The sequence below is a fragment of the Leucopleurus acutus genome (assembly GCF_964270905.1).
Source record: "Leucopleurus acutus genome assembly, chromosome: 13".
Lineage (NCBI taxonomy): Eukaryota > Metazoa > Chordata > Mammalia > Artiodactyla > Delphinidae > Leucopleurus > Leucopleurus acutus.
In genome coordinates, this window is record NC_139155.1 from 67,236,910 (window position 1) to 67,257,019 (window position 20,110).

At 52.4% G+C, this 20,110-nt stretch overlaps 2 protein-coding genes across 3 annotated transcripts; one reads left to right on the top strand and one right to left on the bottom strand.

Annotated features, from left to right (window-relative positions):
* Positions 1-1,479: 1,479 nt before the first annotated feature.
* On the top strand, positions 1,480-9,734 carry LOC309970527 (uncharacterized protein). Of its 2 annotated transcripts, none has more exons than XM_082852964.1 (5): positions 1,480-1,642; positions 2,828-2,934; positions 3,348-3,469; positions 3,571-3,740; positions 7,817-9,734. In XM_082852964.1, exons 1-5 carry the CDS (start codon positions 1,573-1,575, stop codon positions 8,356-8,358), a joined length of 1,011 nt encoding a protein of 336 aa, XP_082709090.1. In that variant the 5' UTR covers positions 1,480-1,572; the 3' UTR covers positions 8,359-9,734. The 2 variants fall into 2 exon arrangements, with proteins under 2 accessions (XP_082709090.1, XP_082709091.1); XM_082852965.1 differs by having other exon boundaries at positions 3,408-3,469.
* A 5,826-nt stretch (positions 9,735-15,560) lies between these two features.
* Positions 15,561-19,200, bottom strand: MTFP1 (mitochondrial fission process 1). The gene is made up of 4 exons (XM_082853082.1): positions 19,074-19,200; positions 18,175-18,302; positions 17,569-17,801; positions 15,561-16,153 (listed from the first exon to the last, which is right to left on the bottom strand). Exons 1-4 carry the CDS (start codon positions 19,138-19,140, stop codon positions 16,081-16,083), a joined length of 501 nt encoding a protein of 166 aa, XP_082709208.1. The 5' UTR covers positions 19,141-19,200; the 3' UTR covers positions 15,561-16,080.
* Between the last annotated feature and the right edge of the window lie 910 nt (positions 19,201-20,110).

The window sequence follows — 20,110 nt, forward strand, 5'->3', positions numbered from 1 at the left end:
TGAAAGGTGTGTGGCCGGTGACTTCACTCCCCTGTGCCTCCAATTCCTTATCTGCACCCTGGGGACAATACTAGTGCCTTTTTCCCTGGATAGCAGTGAGGCAGGTTGGTTATTTGGCTGCATGCAAATCAGAGTGCCTGAAACAGAGTAACTTCTCCATAAATGGTAACTTCTGTGGTTGGCTTTACTGCAAGAAGAGGCAGCTCCCACCTCAGTTCTTCCAGGAATCCCCCCTCACCTTTCCCACCCATGTTGATCTCTCCCTCCTCAAACTGCCTCTGGCACTGGCAGCTGGTGCAGCCCAGTCTGGCCTTTCCTGTCAACTGCTTTCTGGGGCCTCCAGTTGTCTTGTGTGTATTCATCCTGTTTTCCTTGGGTTGTCTGCTTGTTGAAGGCAGGGCCTCTGATTCTCCACTTCTGTTGTATCCCTCACAGGCCTGGGGCCAGGTGGAAACTCAATAGGTATTTGGGTGGTTGTTGTTTGGGTGGGTGGGTGGATAGAAAGATGGATATACGTTTGATGGGTGACTGGTTGATTCATTGCTTAGTTTTTGTCTATTTGACTGGCCAGTTGTTTAGCTGGCTGGTTGGCTGGTGGTTAGTTGGATATCTGGTTGTCTGGTTGGATAGTTGTTAGCTTGGTAGACTGAGTGACTAGTTAGCATTTTGATTGCCTATGTGGGTGAGTGGCTAGTTGGCAGATTGGTTAGTTGGTTGGCTGATTTGTTGCTTGGCTGTATCTTGGATGGTTGATTGCTGGTTTGAATGGTTGACTGACTGGAAGAGGCGGTTGGTTGGGCAGTTAGCTGGTTGTTTAATTAGCTGATCGGTTTACTGATTGGCTGACATGTTGATTGGTTGTTTGACTATTTGGTAGGTTGGCTGTTTGATTGGTAGGCTGACTGATAGGTTGGTGAGAAGGTGAATTGATTGGCTATTTTTTGGCTGGTTTGCTGGCTGTTTGGTACATTGGATGATTGATTGGGTGGTTGGTTAGTTGGCTGCTTGTTTTAGTTGACCGATTGGTTGGATGGTTTGTCAGGCGCAGGGCACTGGAACTTGCCAAGGTAACTCATTATTCCTCCACATTGTTGGCTATGACTGTTATGGAGAGAGTGGCCCAGTGGAATTATCTTTTCCCCATTATACTTGCTTATATCTCTCCAGCCACCAAACTGTTCCCTGTGGGATACAACCTCATGAAGCCCTTCTTGAGTGAGGACACTCACAGGAAAATTATCATGTTGGGAAATAAGTAATTCCAGCTCCATCCCCTAAGCTCTACGTATGATCTTTGGAGTAAGTTTGGTCCATCACCCCCTCCAGAGATCCACACATCACCTAAAGTCAGAGGCTCCTCCTTCTCAAAGATGAAATGGGTCTTACACTATAGAGTCTATCCTGTTAACCTCTGTCTTACTCCCTGCCATACCTCTTTGGTGACTAAAACCTCCACATCTTTCTCCTTTTCAGTTTCAGTTTGGTTGCTAGTCAACCTCTGGGCTATGGGCATCAGTTTCTTTTCAACACTCATCGCCTCAGTGCTTCTAAAGGCAATTTGGGCTGAAGAGGATGAGGAAGAAGAGCAGGAAGAGGAGAAGTGATTCAGAGAAGGAATGCTCAATAAGGACGGACTGGGTAAGTAAGTAACAATGCATCCATTTGATGAATGATTGGGCAGCCATGAAAAGTGATTTGATGTCATGGGAAATGTCATTAAGTTAAAAGAAAAATAGATTATAAAGTGGTGTGGATAGTATGGTCTTATTTTTATAAAAACAATATATTTCTAGAAGGAAATACAACAAAATAATTTGTGGTTAGCAAGAAATCAGGTGGTTTATAATTTTTTAATGTATTTCTAAACTTTCAGAATTACATGTATTACCTTTATAAGTGGGCAAAAAAAATGTTTTAATGACAAAAAAAAAGAAATAGAGAAGAGAAATAGTTCTTAAACTCAACCAGTGACCCTGAGCTTGGAGGATAACATCTCATAATCAGAATGGTCAGATCATCAAATCAGGAGATCTGAGGATCCAGGGGGATGGGGATGAATCTAACAAATCCTGTTTTCTCTCCCTTTCTGATACCTGAGTCTCTGCCTCTGCCTAGATCCACTGGGGTAGGGAGCTGGGTGGATCACAAGGTAGCCCCCAAATCCTGGAGCAGTGTGGGTAACTGCCACACTCCAGACCCACGTCCAGGCCTCTGCCCCATTTGGTGGCGCACAGGGTTCTGTGCATTTGGCTGTGAGATGCCAGGCATTATGGTCTTCCTTCTCATCCCACTGGTATCTCCCATGGCCACAGCAGGGGATAACTTGAATTGGTTATAGGTCTGGGGCCATGGTGACACCCCAGGATACAGAACACTTAGAGCTTTGCATAGGGCATGAAGAACAATAATGGGCATTATGATTGTGGTGATTAAGCAGCAGAGAGGGGGAGGTCCTTTCAAAGACCCAGGGCTATCCCTCTCCACCCAGAGGTCTGACTTGTGTATGCCACTTGCACACAGTGTGGCCCCTGACATGGTCCTTGACCTCATTAGGCTCCTTGAAACAATTAGACAACTCTAATTGTGACTGCTTATGACTGGGAGACCCTCAAAAATGTGCAAACCCATCAGCCAGGGAAAACATGTTTCCATAGCAACACAATGCTGGAAGACATTTCTGCAGCCTAAGGCTTGGGGGCCCAGGGAATGGGCCCTGGCAGCCTAGCTCCTGTAGGGCTTCTCCCCAAGGTCAGGTCCTCCTGGTAAGAGGGGGGCTGATGGGTCCCCTCCATGCTCAATAGGCCCCCTTCAACCCCTCTCCCCACAGACAGCTGGAAGGAAGGTTTGCTAAAACTCATCAGTCCTGAAGAACTGCCTGCCCAGTTTGGGGGGACCCTGACCGACCCAGATGGGAACCCCAAATATTTAACTAAGGTATGAAGAGCCCCAGAACAGGGGAGGGTGGAGGAGTAGAGCTCGGTTCCTTTCTCACCCTCTCATTCATTCCACAAATGTCTATGGAGAAACCCCTGTGAGCCAGGTATTGAGTTAGTCCCAGCCCTGCCCTGACAGAGCCCTCAGCAACTGTGCAGGCAAACAAGAAATGGGGAAATTTTGACCCAGAGGGATGAGCTGGGAGGGGAAGTTCCCAGAAGAGGCCCTGATTGAGTATGGAGGGACACAGCAGGCTTCCCAGGATGGGGGGGATTGGTAGGGGAGGACAGGATGAGCAGGATACTTCCAGGAGATGGGGAAATATCTCAGGCAGGAGAAACAGCATGAACAATGCAAGAGGTGGGGAGCAAGCCCATCTTGCTCCGTGTCTGCAAATCAACTATGGTGGGGAGATCCCCAAGTCCATGTACGTGCGGGACCAGGTGAAGACTCAGTACGAGCACTTGGTGCAGATCAGCCGCAGCTCCTCGCACCAGGTGGAGTACGAGATCCTGTTCCCAGGCTGTGTCCTCAGGTAAGGAACAGGCCACCAACCCACCCCTGGCTGGGCCCTAGCCCCTGAGCAGTGACCTTCAGCCTGAGCAGTGACCTGTTCCCCTCCTTCCCCCAACACAGGTGGCAGTTCTCATCTGACGGTGAAGACATTGGCTTCGGGGTTTTCCTGAAGACCAAGATGGGGGAGTGGCAGTGGGCTGGGTTGATGACGGAGGTGCAGCTCAACCAGCGCAACAACGCCCACCTGGTGCCTGAGGATGGGAGACTCACCTGCACGGAAGATGGCGTCTGTAAGTCTGCCCTGGCTGGGCCCCAGCCCTGGAAGGTTGGAGCCACCTGTGCCATGGTTTATAGGAAGAAATAGAGGGGTAGTGACCACTCCCCCACCAAGGAACATACACCCTAGGTCAGTGCCATTCATCCATACAGTCACTCTTTCGGTTCACACTTGAGAGCACCGATCCGATCGTGTGCCAGAAGGGGCTGAGAGCACTCAGGCCGCAGGACACAGGCAAGGGACAATAGGGCAGTGACATTCTCCAGGAGGAAACTGGGCCTCTGAAAGGTAAATCAGCTTGTCCAGAGGCACACAGCTGAGTATGGTACCAGGGTCCCACTTCAGCCTCGTGGTAGCTGCATAACCCTGAGCAAAAGTCTTACTGAGCGCAGGTTTGCTCACCTGTGAAGCAGAGGCTACAACTCCTACCTCTCGGGTGCCTGTAATGAGGCAGAAGGCATGCACAGGCCTCGCCCTGCACCCCGCTTCATCAAGGGGCCTGGGAGGCCTCTGATGTTCTGAAATGCCCCCCTCGCATACCTATCATGTGACTGTCCAGGTGTGGACACAATGGGAGGCAGTGGCCGTTGTTCTCATTGCCAGTTGGTGCAACTAAAGCCAGGCTGGGCACATGCCAGGAGGAGGTCAATTTCTGTTTACAGGCCCTGCCTCAGGAATGGCAGTTCTCATGGGGAAGGGAACAGCAGTCGGGGGAACTTGGTCCAGCTTGGCAAACACAACAGGTGGGAACACAGCCTGTTCTCCCCCATGGCCAGGGCGCAGGGAGTGTGTGAAGCCAGGCCAAACTACCCGTCTGTCCATCTATCCCCCTAGATGTCCTGCGCTTTGACAATACCTATAGCTTTGTCCACACCAAGAAGGTCAGCTTCACAGTGTAGGTGCTGCTTCTGGATGAGGGCATGCAGAAATAAGACAAGGAGCTCACCCATGTCTGGGCAGTTCCCTCACTTCCAAGATACCCCTGACTGCTTTCGGCCTATATATCCTACTCTTCCCCCAGAAATTGCTCAGTAGTCCTCTTGACTCTGTGACACTAGTAAGTAAAGAAACAGCTGCCTTGGGGAAAATGCATATGCTGTGGTCAGATCAGGAAAGGTACGAGAGGCATAGCTTTGGAGAATGCCGAGGTTGCAGAAAAGGAAGAAACAAGGGTGAGAACAAGTGGATGTCCCTGAAACCCAAAAAATAGGAAAACGAGTCTCCTAGCCTTTGTCCTCACTTCTGAGGCATTTGTGTGCATGAATTTTTTCTCCATGAGTTATCAGCAACCTCGGTTGGATGTGTATCTAAATTCTTTTTGCTGCTACTCCTTATATAGTATATGCTCAATATATACTTGTGAAGTTGAATGGAGGTAGGGAGCAAGTGATTCATGGGTGTGCAAATAAGAAGTACTAGGGGAGATTTCAGCACCTCGGACAGGGACAGAGCCCTGGAGGGGATGGACTCTCTTGGAGACCCAGGTGACCCAGCCCCCAGACCTATGGCAGTGGCTGCCCCCTTGGGTAGGTAGGAGCTGCCTAGAGAAGGCTTTGTCTGACTCAGCACACAGCTTCCCCAGCCCATCTCTACCACCCTCACCGCCTTCCCTTGCAACTCACAGCTTATGTTTTAAGCAATTAAAGGCACTTTCCTAGAAGCAAAGGAAGTCACATCTGGCTCTAGCTGCTGCCTGGCGATAATAAAATAAAAATACAGCTGTCATTCGTTGAGTGCTCTCTATGTACCAAACACAGTGCCAAGTGCTTTATGAGTTTAGCCCATTTCACACGCCTACCCTGAGGCCACGTATCATGGTCACCTATGCATAAGGAAACCAAGGCTCAGAGAGGTGAAGTCACTCACCCAACATCATACAACTCTTTTTTTTTTCTTTTTCTTTTTTTTGGCTGTGCCACACAGCTTGCGAGATCTTAGTTCCCTGACCAGGGATCGAACCCATGCCCTCTTAAGTGGCAGATCCAAGACCTGTTTTTTTTTTCACTCCAAAGACATTGCTCTTAATTGCCCTATAATACTGCTTCCTAAGACCCTACTTTTACAGAGAAGGAGAGAAGGAATGACTTGTTTGTCCTAGATCGTCCAGTGGAAGTGTCTTGGATGTCACCCTCTCCAATCTCAGTTTGTGGGCAGAGGAGGTGTTATGCCCATTGGGCAGCTGGAACAATGGAGACCCACAATGCTAATTAAGCAGCTCTTCCAAGGAAACTCACAGCAGAGGGGGCAGGGCTTGTGCTTCAAAGCCCAGCATCTGGTCCACTGTTCATATGGTCTCTGAGAAGCACGGCCTCTTGCCATCCACCAAGACCCTGGGTGACTAGAGGAGATACCAGGGCCCCAGGACATTCTCGCTCCAGGGACATGGCCTCAGGGACATGGAGCTGCTGGCTTGAGCCCCAGGTCCTGACACATCTCTTGACAGGAGGAGTCGAATTACACAGAGACTGTGGATGGTTGGGAACCAAAGGACTTGAAGTTCCTTGGGAATGAGCTGAGGGCCGAGCCCACTGAGGTGAGCTTACCCATGGGCAGAACAGGAGGCCTGACTCTTAGACTAATCAAGCTAATGTTCAACAGCAGCTAGTACTTTCCATCTGCACTTATGGACACATTTTATAGATGAAAAACAGCTCGCAAAATGCACTGGCCTTGTTTCCTTCAGCCCATGGGTGGCAGAAATAGGACTGGAGCTAAAGGCACCCTCCTCCCACCACTAATTCACGTTACTGCAGCAACTTGCCAGAACAGGACAAGACTGCCGACTCTGAGCTGGGGGCTGGGGTGGGGGTGTGGATAGGAAGGAGGAAAAGAAGAAAGGTGGTCAGATTTAGAAGAAGAAAAAAGGCAATACTTGGGACATACTTAAAATGTATTGTTTATCTGAAACTAAAATTTAACTGAGTGTCCTATATTTTATCTGGCCACCCTACAAATAAGGAATGAGAGAGAGGAGAGGGACGTGGGGAGGCAGAGAAGAGGAGGATGGGTTCATACTCTTGGAAGATGGTGGCAGCACCTGCAGTTGGGGCAAGGATGTCATGGGGGGAGGATGGCTCAGCATCGGGGATACAGCGTGGAGGGACAGGGGGTCTCACCCTTGCCCTCTGAGGTAAAGACCCCACCCCCAGGCTGCAGCAGAGGCAGAGGATGAAGGGGTGGACCCTTTGTACCCTTGAGGCTGAGGCAGCTGTGAGCAGTGCTGTTGGATTATCTGCATTTGTCTAAGCTCCTCTACTGCAGTTTATAGACCCCATTTTGAACAGAGGAAGAACTTGCTACCAGGAGGCAGGGGCAGCGCAGAGAGCTTAGGCTAGGGCTGGAGCCAAGAATCAAAAAGTGCCCCTTGGTATCTGTGGATGCCCAGCCACAGCAAACCCACTCCTACTCCATAGCCACAGTCGGTGGGAAGCAGCCCTCCAGCTCCCAACCTCCAGGTCTCCAGTCTCACCCAGGGGCAGGATGCTTTGCTCCAGTTCTGAGTGTCCAGGGGGTGGCTGGGGAGGGAAAGAGACCCCACTTAGCCTTGGCTAATGGGCCCCCTCATTCCAGCAGCAGTCAGCAACCAGTATAGTGGCAGGAAGACCAAGGCCTGCAGGCTCCCCACTGTGTATGAAGGGAAGTAAAGTCCCAGTTCCCAAAGCCCAGAAATGCCAGGGAAGAGACAGGGAAGGAAAGACCTCAGCTGCCCTTGGGAGGCAAAGATGGTGACCACAGCCTGTTTTCCTTAAAAGATGGGGTTCAAATTAGGCAGCTGAGGCCGAAAGTCTGGGCCAGTTAACCTTGTAGACCTCAGGCCAGGGCAACCTTCTGTCCTGATGTTAATTAGGCACCAGACCCCATCCTCTTCCCCTGGAACCCAGCACTGCCGCAGCCTCTTCAGAGAATCCACTTTCACATCCACACAGTTAAGGTCAGCTTTGCCCCCCGGCACATGGTACAAACACAAACAAGTACCAGAGGGAGTTAAGACCAGAGCACTAGAGAAGTAGAAAGCTTTATTGTGTGTATATGAAGGGTGATTTAGTGGTCTTCTGAAGGGCCCCCCTGACTCCCTGATTTCCTCAGCAGTTGTCTGGGACACTCCATCAGTCTCCTCCTCCAAAGGCAGTCTCTCCATTGCCCTGGCCACCGGCTGCCTCTCCTCGGTGTCTGGCCTGGTCCAGGCCCGCCTCAGTGTGTTCCCCAGCCAGCCTAGTAGGCAGCTCAGCTGGAAAGCCTCCAACACCTTCCTCAGGGACAGCAGAATCAGCATCAACAGCAGAGTGACGCAGCTGACGGCCAGAACCACTGCCAGCAAGTCCTTCAGCGTCTTACAGGAGGCTGGGAAGGACGGGGCCGGGGAGCACCTCAGGGCTGCCCAGTGGTGTGGGGCAGGCCGTGCGGGGCAGCTGGAAGTTACCCTGAGCCCACAGTTACTCATCAAGGTAAAAAAAGAAAAGCCAGGAGCAGGCAGGGAAGTTGGAGATGGGACAGGGCAGAGGGGACAGGACCACAAACGAGTATCTGTGAACCTGGATGGTGGTGGGACCAGTCCTCTCGGTCCTTGTCCTGGTTTTCCTGTACCAAGTAGAGGCCACCTACATTTCCAGGATAAGGATTTCCCATGGTGAGGGAGAAGCATCCAGGTACGGAGCTAGCTGAGGTCTTCCATCTCTCCCAGTTACCCAGATTCCAGAACCCAAGGCCTGTGCATTATGGCGGTCAACACTTTCATTTCAGAGAAATGGGAAAGGAGTTTGCCCAGGTTCCCACAGCTTGAAACAGGAAGTACTCACCTGTAGGAGGAGGTGTAAAAACAGGATTTCTGGCCAGGCTCAAAGGGTCTCTTCCAACTCCAGATGCTCATCCAGCAGATGATATATACTTAAGGAAGAACCCAGGCCCCCAGCCCCAGGTGAGAGGGCTCCTCTTGGGCTCCCATGCCCCCCAACACAACCACCTGTGTTGAACTACGTTATGCCTCATTTATCCAACTGGGCACTGCAGGGAGAAGCCAGGTCAGCCTGTGACTGTCACAGCCCCAGCCCATAATAGGTCCTTAGAGGGAGAGAAAATTCTCCTGATTTTCCCTTACCCATGGGCATTTCCTCATTGCAACCCTGGTTTAGAACAGGGGCAGATTGGAACCCATGGGTAGTTTCTGCCATAGGGCACTGGTTAAGTTACAAGTCGACCAGACTGGAATTCTAGCTGTTAACATTCATGGGAGAATACAAAACTGTATTCTCCTGGGAACTCCCTGGCAGTCCAGTGGTTAGGACTGCATTTCCATTGCAGGGGACACGGGTTCAATCCCTGGTCAGAGAACTAAGATCCCACTAGCTCCAGGATATTTTTGACCCACTAGTCAAAAAAGTATTCTCCCATGCAGAGAAATGGGATATTCAGTGGGAGGAAAACAAATTCTATCATGGCATATGCAGACCTATTTTATAAAACAGTAACTTAGTATATGCCCAAGGATTGGTGATTCTCAGGGCTTCAGGATTTTCATTTTCTGTTCTATATATGATTTAACAGGTAACATTGAGAACAGCTCTTAAAAGGAAGGGAAAAAGTGTAGTGTATGACTCTTATAAAGAGACGTACAGACAGGAAATTATAGTGTCATTTTGGGATAATCTCCAAGCAGTGTTAATTGTCTTTTGTGCATCTGTATCTCCCGTGATGGAAGTATCTTACTGTAAAGAAAGGAAGCTTCAAGTTGCCCCAGGCTGCCAGCATCCTTTGGGACAGAGGCCACAGTGCCCAGGTTCCTCCGTCCTAATCACATCTATCAAAATCTCTCTGGGGTGAGCGGGCCTTCCCAGCCCCCCGTGCAATCCTTGGGCCAGGCTTGATCCCAGACTTGCTCCTGCACATGGAAATGCGAGACTCCCAGGGCCTCGCCTTTTGGTCAGAGCTCAGCCGAATCCAGGGCTGTGGGCTCCAAGTCCCAGCCCTGGATGCCTATCCCACTGCCATTCTCAGGGTGAGGGTTGCCAGATAATACAGGATGCTTGGTTAATTCTTTAAAAATTTAGTATAAATATATATCATGTAATATTTGGGACATATTTAAACTAAGAAATTCATTATTTATCTGAAATTCATGTTTAACTGCAAGGCCTAAATTTTGATTTGCTAAATCTGGAAAACCTATCAGGGGATCCAGCACTCCTTTCCTGGGCTGACCCCCAACTCTGCCCAAGATAGCCCTGGGAGGGGAAGCAGAGTAACAGGAAGAGAATCCCCAGATCGACCTCGACCTGGGGCATCGCCCTCACCTCATCCTTTTCCACGTCATCGTTGAGCATGAAGGCCTCCACGCTGAACTGCAATGTCTCATTATTCTACCGGGACCGAGGTCCAGAACCGGGGCCTACTGAGAGGCACTGGGGGACAGACAAGGGATCCCAAGGGACCATCACCTCGGAGACTGGCCGTAACAAGTTTCCCGGGAAGCCATGGAGAGGCTTACTCTGTGGGACCTTCTTGCTCCCTAAAGCCTCATTAAAGAATGTCCACCCCATTACTAGAGTCTGGGAACAGATGTATTTAGCCTGAGCAAAGGGCAGAAGTTACAAAGTCAGCCACCAGTGACAAGACTCTTAAGGCCCCTGCAACCACTCAACGGCCTGCTCCCCGGCTGGGAAGGACAGTCCGTCCTCTGCCAAGCTACTCACAGCCCAGGTGGGCAGCTTCAGGCCCCAGCAAGTTCAGGCCAGGCACCATAAATGGTTGGTTACTAACGACCAAGTGCAAAAAACAGACTTCTACACGTGATTACACCAGTGGCCCAGCTAAGCAAGACCACAGGATAGGGATGAGCTATCTGACCCTATCTCCCTCCCCACCCCTCAAAACCCCACAGACCCCCAGTTGAAGACGAGGGTGTATGTCCTCTGAGAGTGGTTCAGGTTCACACACTTGTCCATGTAGAACTTCATGGCCCAGTTTAGCACCAGCTGGATGCAGGCTTCTAGGGTCAACCACAAGCCTTCCACGTAAGGTAAGTGGCGAGGCACCGGAGGGAAGAGGTATTCCTAGTACCTAGCCAGCTGCCCCCTAACAAGCACCTACCGCATACCTGGTAAATCACAGCCATTATTGCATTCTTTCCTGAATGGTCCTAGAAGTGTTATGCCCGTTTTACAGATGGGGTGATGGAAGCTCAGAGAGAACTTTGGTTCTTACCCCAGCCTCATCTACCAAATGGGTGCACATCTGTCCCACCAGGGGTGGAAGACTGAGGCCAGGTACAGGAATGGTACACATGGCCCACATTCTGCCCTCCTTGGGCAGCCCTCAGGGGTTCACTCTCCATCCGCTCCGTAGGCACCAGGACAAGACTCACCATGCGGTACCTGGAGGGCCACCTGCAGGAGCTGTGTGTTGAGGGCTGAGGGAGGCGTCCTTCAGGGGGCCAGGCAGGGTTCACGATGGGTCAGCTGCAGCCGAGCTGTCTGCCTACCGCCCAAGGAGCAGCCTGCGCTGGGGAATTGCTAATGAAGAGGCACCACAGGTCAAGGGGGTTCAGTGGGTCCCCCCAGTCAGACTGGAGGGCAAGCCCTGGGCAAGTTCCCCTAGGGGGAGGGAATGGGAATGGGAGGACTGAAGGGAAGCTACTCAAATAAGCTTGACCAGCACTGAGCATCCTCCTAGCTGCCATTAGGGGCTATTCCACATACCCCCATATGAACCGCATAACTGCCCCTATTTTACAGATGTGGAAACAGGCTGGGAAGTCCTGCTACCATCTGCCCATAGTTACATGCAGCTATCAGCTGCAGAACTTAGATTCAAACTCCCAACGAAGGGCTCTTCCAGAACTATTTAAAGATTGAAGTTATATGGCAAGATTTGGATGATACCAATGGTACTAAAATAAAAGCTGAGTTTATCTTTACCCCGTCCCTACCAGTAACTGCTTGCTTTGTGTCAGTATGAGCAGCTGGCCTGTGTGTAAGCAGACTCATCCCTGAATTGTCCCCAGTTAATTCTTTTTACCATTTGGGCTCCTGACCACCTTGCCATGCTGCTTCGAAGAAGGATTATCTTGTCGCAGAGGGCCTAGAGCAGACCAAGGACCAGAAAGGAGTTGAAAGGTTTTTTAGAAAGGAGAAGAATTTAAGGCAGTTGTGTAGTGTTTGTTGAGCATCTACTGCATGCCAGCTCTGTCCTAGAGGCCAGGGGTGCAGGGTGGGGGTGGGCCCTTACCCCTGATTTTGGCCTGGCTGGACAGCTCAACCCTTAAGAAGGAGGACCCTGGACTCTGGAGGTTCCTGCTCAGCCTGGCTCCCCAGACACAGGGTGAAGGTCAGGGAGGAGGAGGAGGTAACACGGGGCTCTGGTGTCCTGGGCTCTCAGTGGGGGAGGCAGCAAGGGAGTCCCAGGTCAGGGGCCATTGGGAGGTAGGGCTGAGTGTTGGAGGGCACCTGACAGAGAGGCCATCAGGAGGGAAGTCCCCTCCTCCCAGTATCTCCAGGATGCCAAGTCCAGCTCCTCTGGTGGCGCAGACCAGGCATGGGGGGATGAGTTATCCTCGCAGGGGCTCCCCAGGTACACAGCTGGCAGAGGGAGGCTCAGCTCAGCTCAGGGACGGGAAGGGCAGGGGGAGGGCCCCCACGGAGGGCCCCCACCCACCACCCGCCACTCCAGCTCCCAAGGTAGACCCATTGCCCAGACCTTACGGAGAAGCAAGACCCAAGCAACACGAAGAAGCGCCCTGGGGACAGCCATAATGAGAAGAAACATTGCCTACTCCCCACAAGCCTCCTTAAATTGGCCCACAGAAGGCTGGAGAAGGAACAAGCCTCACCTGGAGCCCACACGTGAGCCTAGGGCACGGCTGAGCTAGGCCAAGCCCAGCACTTCCACGTTCCCCCACCAGGGCCCCCCACCCACCTGCAATGCCTTCTGATTTTAGAAAAGGTTCTGAAGCCCTCCTCACTCACGTGGGATTTAATAAGGCTGGCAGAAGGCTCACCGCACAGTGGACTTAACTTTCTCATCTGTAGGATGATAATGGTGGCACCTACCGCACAGGCCGTTATGGAGTTTCTGTAACACAGTGCTTCGCACAGTGTCTGGCACATAGTAAGAGCTCCATCCATGTTCTCTGTGGGTGTCATCTGATGATTCTTGTTCAAGAGGAGGGAGGAGCATGATGATGATTCTGTCTGGGGGGCAGGAGCCAGGGAGGGTTCAAGGAGCAGGTACCGTTAGAGATGGACCTTGAAGGCTGAGAACAGAGGGAAATGGGGGCGGGGAGGGCATTCCTGGCAGGTGGCATGGCCTGAGCAAAGGTGGAGAGGCTGGATGTGCAGGAGTCAGGGGAAGCAAAACAGAGGTGCAGGATGCGTCACGGTGAGAGATGAGACTGCGTAGGCCCAGAGGCTCTGAAAGCCAGGCTGAGGTGTTCAGACTGGATCCTGGGGGCTGTCAGGAGTCAAGGAAGGTATCAGAACAGAGGAGGGACTTGGGGAGATTCAGCCAGCAGCAGAATCAGATCAGAAGCATGTTCCTTTACTCACTGGACCTTTAAGGAGTGCCCAAGACTTTCTCGCTTATAAAAATAAAACCATGATCACCCTCAGATGCACATCTTCGAATCACCATCCAATTATTTCCTCTGAATAAATTCTTAGGATTGGAATGCCTGAACCATAAAATTGGCATACTTTCTCTCTAGTCATCTGATGGCACAATTACCAGTTATTTGCCCTTGAAATGGATGTCTTTTGCCACAGTCATAACAGTGGTTAAATAACTCTGTGAGCCCCACTATGGCCAACTGCTTTGCAAGCATTTCTCCTGTAACCCTCACAGCAGCTTCAGAGGGTTATTACGGACAACTGTACAGTGAGGAAGCAAGGCTCAGAGAGGTCAGGTAACTTGCCCAAGGTCACACAGCCTGTGAATCAGCTCTGCCTCTGACCCTGTAGAGAGCCATAGGCTGGAAGGCAGTAGGCAAGGAAGCAGTACTGGGCTGCGGGGGGACAGGGGAGGTGGGGGTTGGAGTGACTCCAACTCCAGGAAACAGGGACCCAACCACAGTGCGGTTGTAAAGAGTAAATGAGGACTTCCCTGGTGGCGCAGTGGTTAAGAATCCACCTGCCAGTGGAGGGGACACGGGTTCAAGCCCTGGTCTGGGAAGATCCCACATGCTGCAGAGCAACTAAGCCCGTGCGCCACAACAACTGAGCCTGTGCTCTAGAGCCCGCGAGCCACAACTACTGAGCCCACGTGCCACAACTACTGAAGCCCACTCACCTAGAGTCCGTGCTCTGCAACAAAGAAAAGCCACCACAACGAAGAGTAGCCCCTGCTCGCCACAACTAGAAAAAAGCCTGCGCGCTGCAACGAAGACCCAACACAGCCAAAAAGAAATAATTGTGTTAAAAAAAGAAAAAAAGAAGAGTAAATGAGCCTCAAAACAGGAAGCGCTTAGCATGGAACCTGGCCCACTAGGAGCGGTTCAATAACACATATTCTTCTCAATGACCTGGAGGTGGTTTGAACCAGCCAAGGTGGGCACGTTTGGAGGTGCTGCCTCCTTGTGGTGGTCCTGAGCATTGCATGAAGCTGGCCACTGGGGGACCCAACTCCCAGCATGCCCCCGGGGTGGGAAAAGACATCTCCCCCCACCCAATCCCAGCAGCGGTCTGCCTCATCCTCTCAGGCCCCAGGAAAGCAATTTCCTATTACACCCGGCTCTGCCACCTCCAGTCCATTCACCTCTCTGCACCTGTTTCCCACCCATCAAATGGGATAATACGAGTTAGCCTAGTCACTAAAAACTGTCCCTCATCCCCTGCCCAGGAAAGAGACAGGCTGGAGAGAGTGTTTCCCACCTCTACAGGGCTGGGGTGTTTGGGGGAGGCATTCCAGGTCCATGCATGGCCCCCCAGAGTAGAGTTGCAGATAAAATACAGGATGCCCAGTTCAATTTCAATTTCAGATAAACAATGAAGAACTTTTCAGTGCATATATGTTCCATGCAATATTAGGGACATACTTATACTCACATACTTATACTCAAGTATTGCTTGTTGTTTAAATCAAACAAAATTTAATCGCTCACCCTGTTATTTTATTTGCTATGTCTGGCAACCCTACCCTGGAGGGTTCAGTGCAGAAGCAGGACTGTGCTGCCTGGGGGAGGCAACTACCCATTCTGTGCCAGCTGCTTTGGACCTCCCACTTCAGCTCTCACAAGCTGGTTGGGGGAGTCTATCTTAGCCCTACTTCACCAAGAGGCCACTGAAATTCCTGCTGGCTCAAAGCCACATGGCTGATATGCGCAGGGACCTAGGGGAGAGTTGGGGCTGCAGCTTCCAGGATAGATGCAGGCCCTGGCCATAGGAGCTCACAGAGCGGGAGGCCAAGATCGCTACAGGCTATCAGCACAGTCATGGAGGAAGCCCAGAGGAGGCTCCCAAGCCAGCTCTAGGGAGTCAGAGGCTACCTTGAGGGGGTGAACTAAGGGAAGAGTGAGCTGTAGTCAGGCTCAGGTGGTATCTGCCCAGCAGGATCCCCTCCCAGCAGTGTTATTTTAGGAGGCTTGCAGAAAGAGGGCAATGCCTACCCCAAAGGAGATTGGCAGCACCACGGTGGAACCCCAGGCATCTGCAGGGGGGCATTGATGGGTGGGGAGGTACCAGACAGGCCCAGTGCTAGCCACTGTGAGTGATGCATTGCCAGAGACATCGGCCTCCGGCTCTGAGGGCCCCCAGCCCTGCTCCCCATCACCACATCCCTGCTCATCCCCAACAGAAAAGGAGAAAACTCAACTTCTTGAGGATTTATTGGACCGGGGGCTGTGCTGCCTTCCAGCCAGACCCCAGCAGCCCCTGCATCAGGAAGGGGCTGCCAGAGAATCAGTCCTCAGGGTCCCCACTAGTGTTCTTCTGCATTTCTCCAAGTGCCTGCTGCTCCTCCGTCAGCCACACTGCCATGGGGTGACCTGGCTGAGCCGTTGGGAATCCTGTAGGTCCCCAGCTTGCCAAGTGATCTTGGCCATATTCCTTGCCTTGTCTGGGCCTTAGTCTCCTTACCCTCCATCGGAGTATGTTATTGTCCTGTCGAAAGACAGGGCTGGGCCCACTCACAGTCCAGTCCAACTCAGTATCACAGATTCCATGGAAGCAGATGGGGTTCAGATCCTGTCTGTGAGTCACCGTAGCTGCTGCTCTGAGGTCTTTGTCTCTCAGTTTCCGTCCAGCTTAAACCCATTCAGGTGCCAGGGCCTCGGATCCCAGAGAGCCAGGCACCCGCAACCCCTGGCAGGAGGAGGGAGTTGGAACAGAGCAGGGAGTGGGCCAACGCACAGGCCAGGTACTGGGGTGGGGTCAGGAGGAACTGGGCTTCTCCACAGAGGGGTAGAGCTTGCGCAGGCTGGAGTCCAGGAGGAAGTCCACTGACCTGTGGGGCAATGGAGGGTCATGAGCAGGCAACCAAGGGGTGCTAATGGGGGAATGGGAGGCAGGAGGTCAGGGCTAAGAAAGGGACTCCTGGATGCAGGACACAAGTGCCATCCTGGTGTCAGCCATCACCCTCTCTTTATTCAGTTGGGAAAACTGAGGCACAGAGAGGGTAAAAGACTCACACAGGACCTCAAGGTCAGCTATGTTCCTGAGGAGAAAGACTCCTCCTCCCACTCTATGTTCGTCTAGTTGGGTTGGCCCCATCTCTGGTTCTAAGGGAAGGCACGTGACCCAAGCCGGGCCGGTCGGAAAAGGGAAGCTGGCTCAGGGATGGGCACCCAGTCCAGTATGGACCAATGACAGCCTTCCTTGGGATTTTTGCTGTCACTATTAAGAAGCTTCCTATGGGGGGACTTCCCCAGCAGTCCAATGATTAAGACTTCACCTTCCAACGCAGGGGATGAAGGTTTGATCCCTGGTGGGGGAGCTAAGATCCCACATGCCTCGCGGCCAAAGACTAAAACATAAAAAACATAAAACAGAAGCAATATTGTAACAAATTCAATAAAGACTTTAAAAATGGTCCACATCAAAAAAAATTAAAAGGGCTTCCCTGGTGGCACAGTGGCTAAGAGTCCGCCTGCCGATGCAGGGGACACGTGTTCGTGCCCCAGTCTGGGAAGATCCCACATGCCGCGGAGCGGCTGGGCCTGTGAGCCATGGCCGCTGAGCCTGCGCATCCGGAGCCTGTGCTCCGCAATGGGAGAGGCCACAACAGTGAGAGGCCCGCGTACCGCAAAAAAAAAAAAAAAAAAAAAATTAAAAAAAAGAAGCTTCCTATGGGGCTTGCTAAGCTGGGGGGAGGGGAGCTGGGAGCTGCTGGGAGCCATCTCTGTTCCCATGAAGGGAAAGTGACTGAAGCCAGCACGGGCTGGGGCGGGGAGAAGGCCAGCAGAGAGACCCAGACCCCTGATAACATCAGTTGAGTGCTTGGATCCAGCCATGCCTCCAGGTAGCATAACTCTGCACTTTTCGGTTATGTGAAACAATCAATTCCTATTTTACTTAACCCAGTTTCAGTTGGGCTTCTGTCACCAAAGTTCTCAAAACCCAACCCTTCCAGGGTGCACCTGTTCCTGCCTACCTCTGGTGGTTTTCTAACACTGAGTTTTCTTTCTGAGAATTTACTTGTCCTGCGTCCCATACTCTCATAGCACCTCCTACCTTTATGGCCAGAGTACCTGCCAGATCACATGACAAGGGCCTAGACTGTCCTTTCTACCTCAGGAGCCCCAAGTGCCAGCCCTGCCTCCGCTACAACTGTTCTGTGAAAAGTGGATACACCCCCATACCTCTCAAAGGTTATCCCCGCCTGTAGGGTGGATGATCCCTGGGGCTGGGAGGAGCACCCACCTGTCAATGGGGTGGATGATGATGGGGATGGCCAGTAGTCCCAGTGCGGTGGTGGTCCACTTGCGGACAGCCAGAGGCCAGCGGGTAGCAGTGCCCAGGATATAGAGAGAGGCAGCACACACACGGTTGATAGTGAAGCCTGGGATGGCCACAGAGGCCAGAGCCTGCCACACGAAGGTGTCCACCATGGCCACGGTCACCCTGGTGCTGCGGCCTGCCTCAGGGCTTGGCACCTGGCAGGCACAAGAGACATTTAATCCAGCAGAGGCAGAGGCGGGAAACCCTGTGGACAAGGGGCATGAGGCTGGACCAGGGAGAGGGAAGTGAAGGGGGTTGGGGACAGAGCCACGCTAGTGTTGGGTTCTGGACTCCACCAATTCAGGGCTGAGGGTGGACTCACTCATATCCAGCACTAGGATATAGATTACGTCACCTGCGCTGGGGACAGGGTGCACTATGCTACAAACGGTACCGGGGTATGGAGTCCACCAGGCCAGGTTGTGGGGACCGGACTGTCCCAGAGGGACTTAACCACATGCAAGGCTGTGGACTGACCACAAGGGGAGTGGACGGGGGTGGGGGGTTGAGGGGCAGGTTAACACTCACGTCTCTCGCTTTCTTGCCCTTGTCAATGGCATCAGCCAGCACGTAGGAGCTGGACACACCGTAGCTCAGCCACACGACAGATACAGGCACCAGGGAGCGGAAGGCCTCCCCCACCTCATTGGCGTAGCCTGGTGGGGAGGGGATATTTAATTCCTGAGCCTTTGGGTTGTTCCACAAGGGAGCACTTGAGTGAGCTGGTTCTTATCTCATTCTGCTGAGCAGTAGCTGGGTGACCTTAGACAAGTAATTTTACCCCTTTGAGCCTCAGTTTCCCAGCCTATAAAATGGCACTCATGATGCCCACCCCAACTCTCCCCTCGTGGAAGAGCTGAGCACAGACACCGTTCTCATCACTCACTTGCCTTCACAGCCTGGGTTCTAGAAGCATCTGAGCTGATGGCCGAACAGGCAGTGAGAGAGACTAAAGGCAGCCCCACTGACCAGGGGCTCACCATATGCCAGGCCTTTATGTACTTTATCTCATTCTACCCTTAATATTACCACCCAATGAGCAAGACCCTGCGTTCATCCCTTTTTGCTGAGGAGGAAACAGGCTCAGAGCCAGGGAGGAGCCAAGATGAGAGTCCAGATGCCCTGACTCCACAGGCCTGTGCCAGGCATGCCACAGAAGGCGATCTGATCACCTGGTTCCATCCTCCTACCTGAGCTGCGGCTTCCACCTGGGAGTCTGACCAGCAGAAACCCCGAGGGCAGGGCTGGGAATACCAGAGCTGTGTGACCTTGAGCAAGTTCAGAACCCTCTCTGAGCCCAGTCTCTTCCCTGGCTAAATGAGAATTAAGATCCTCCCACCTTCTCCAGGTCCCTGACCGGCGTCTGGCAACCCCTGCTTCCCCAGACACGTGGTGTAGGGGTCGCTGTCCCCCTGCCCCGCGCTCACCCAGGTACCGCACCCACGTGTCCCGGAAAATGTCGCGCTCGGCCCCCCGCGGGGGCGGCTCGGACATGGTGCTTCCTCCTTGGCCTCAGTCGCTGCAGCGTGTACTACCGCCTCGGCTCCACCAGCACTCCCGTTCGCAGCGGCGGGACGGGCTGAGCCGAAGGTCCCCAACTGAAGCATAGGTCATGTAGTCCCCGCCAGCAGGGAGCGTCTGCAAATTCCCCCCGCGCACCGGAGCCCCTCTCCCAGGTTTGAGTTTTACAGCTTAATTTTCTTCACGTTTTCTCTAGAGTCGAGCGGTTGGCGCGATCCTCTTCCAGCACTGGCTGTAGTGTTGGAACCAAAGAGACGGAGGTTCAAATACGGGATGCTACACTTCTTGGCTCTGTGACCTCGGGCAAGAGCCTGTAACTTCTCTGTGCCTCACTTTATTCATTTGTTAATTGGTCAACAGGACTGGTTCAGTCCTGGGACGGTTTCGAAGATTAATTATACAGTCGTCATTTATTGAGTTTACTACCGGCCAGACCATTGGCTAAAGACTCTAGATGGATTACTTCTTTAAACCCTCCCACCAGCCTGGGACACCGCCCCCCCCCCCCATTTTACCGATGAGTAATAGAGACACAGGAAAAATATTAATAGATCACTTTCCCAGGACATATAACTGCTGAGTAGTGAGGCTGGCATTTGACTCCAGGCAGTGCAGCTCCAGTTCCCATGCTCCTAAGGTCAGCTGAGTAAATGAGGCTGGGGGAGCGAATGGTGAGAACCCTGGTGATGTGGATGCTTGGACTCTTAGGAGTCCCTACCCCATGCTCATCTATCAAGCACTGGAGTCTAACTGGACCGAGCCTCTTCGGGGCAGGACCACGAATGAACGAATGAGGCCAAGGAAACGGGGTTGGGGTACAAGACTTCAGGGAAATGAGAACAGAATGAGAGGACGTGGGGTTATTGATTACTAAAGAGTAAACTCTTCCCCTGCTGCACCTCAGTTTACCCATGTGAGGAATAAGTGCACTTCACTAAAGCTC

Coding starts and splice junctions, on each gene's coding strand:
- LOC309970527 (XM_082852964.1), top strand. CDS start 1,573: ATGAGGAAGAAGAGCAGGAAGAGGAGAAGTGATTCAGAGAAGGAATGC. Junction 1,643..2,827: donor AATAAGGACGGACTGGGTAA/GTAAGTAACAAT, acceptor CTCTCCCCACAG/ACAGCTGGAAGGAAGGTTTG. Junction 3,470..3,570: donor TTCCCAGGCTGTGTCCTCAG/GTAAGGAACAGG, acceptor CCCCCAACACAG/GTGGCAGTTCTCATCTGACG.
- MTFP1 (XM_082853082.1), bottom strand. CDS start 19,140: ATGTCCGAGCCGCCCCCGCGGGGGGCCGAGCGCGACATTTTCCGGGAC. Junction 17,802..18,174: donor AGGGCAAGAAAGCGAGAGAC/GTGAGTGTTAAC, acceptor TGTGCCTGCCAG/GTGCCAAGCCCTGAGGCAGG. Junction 16,154..17,568: donor ATCATCCACCCCATTGACAG/GTGGGTGCTCCT, acceptor ATTGCCCCACAG/GTCAGTGGACTTCCTCCTGG.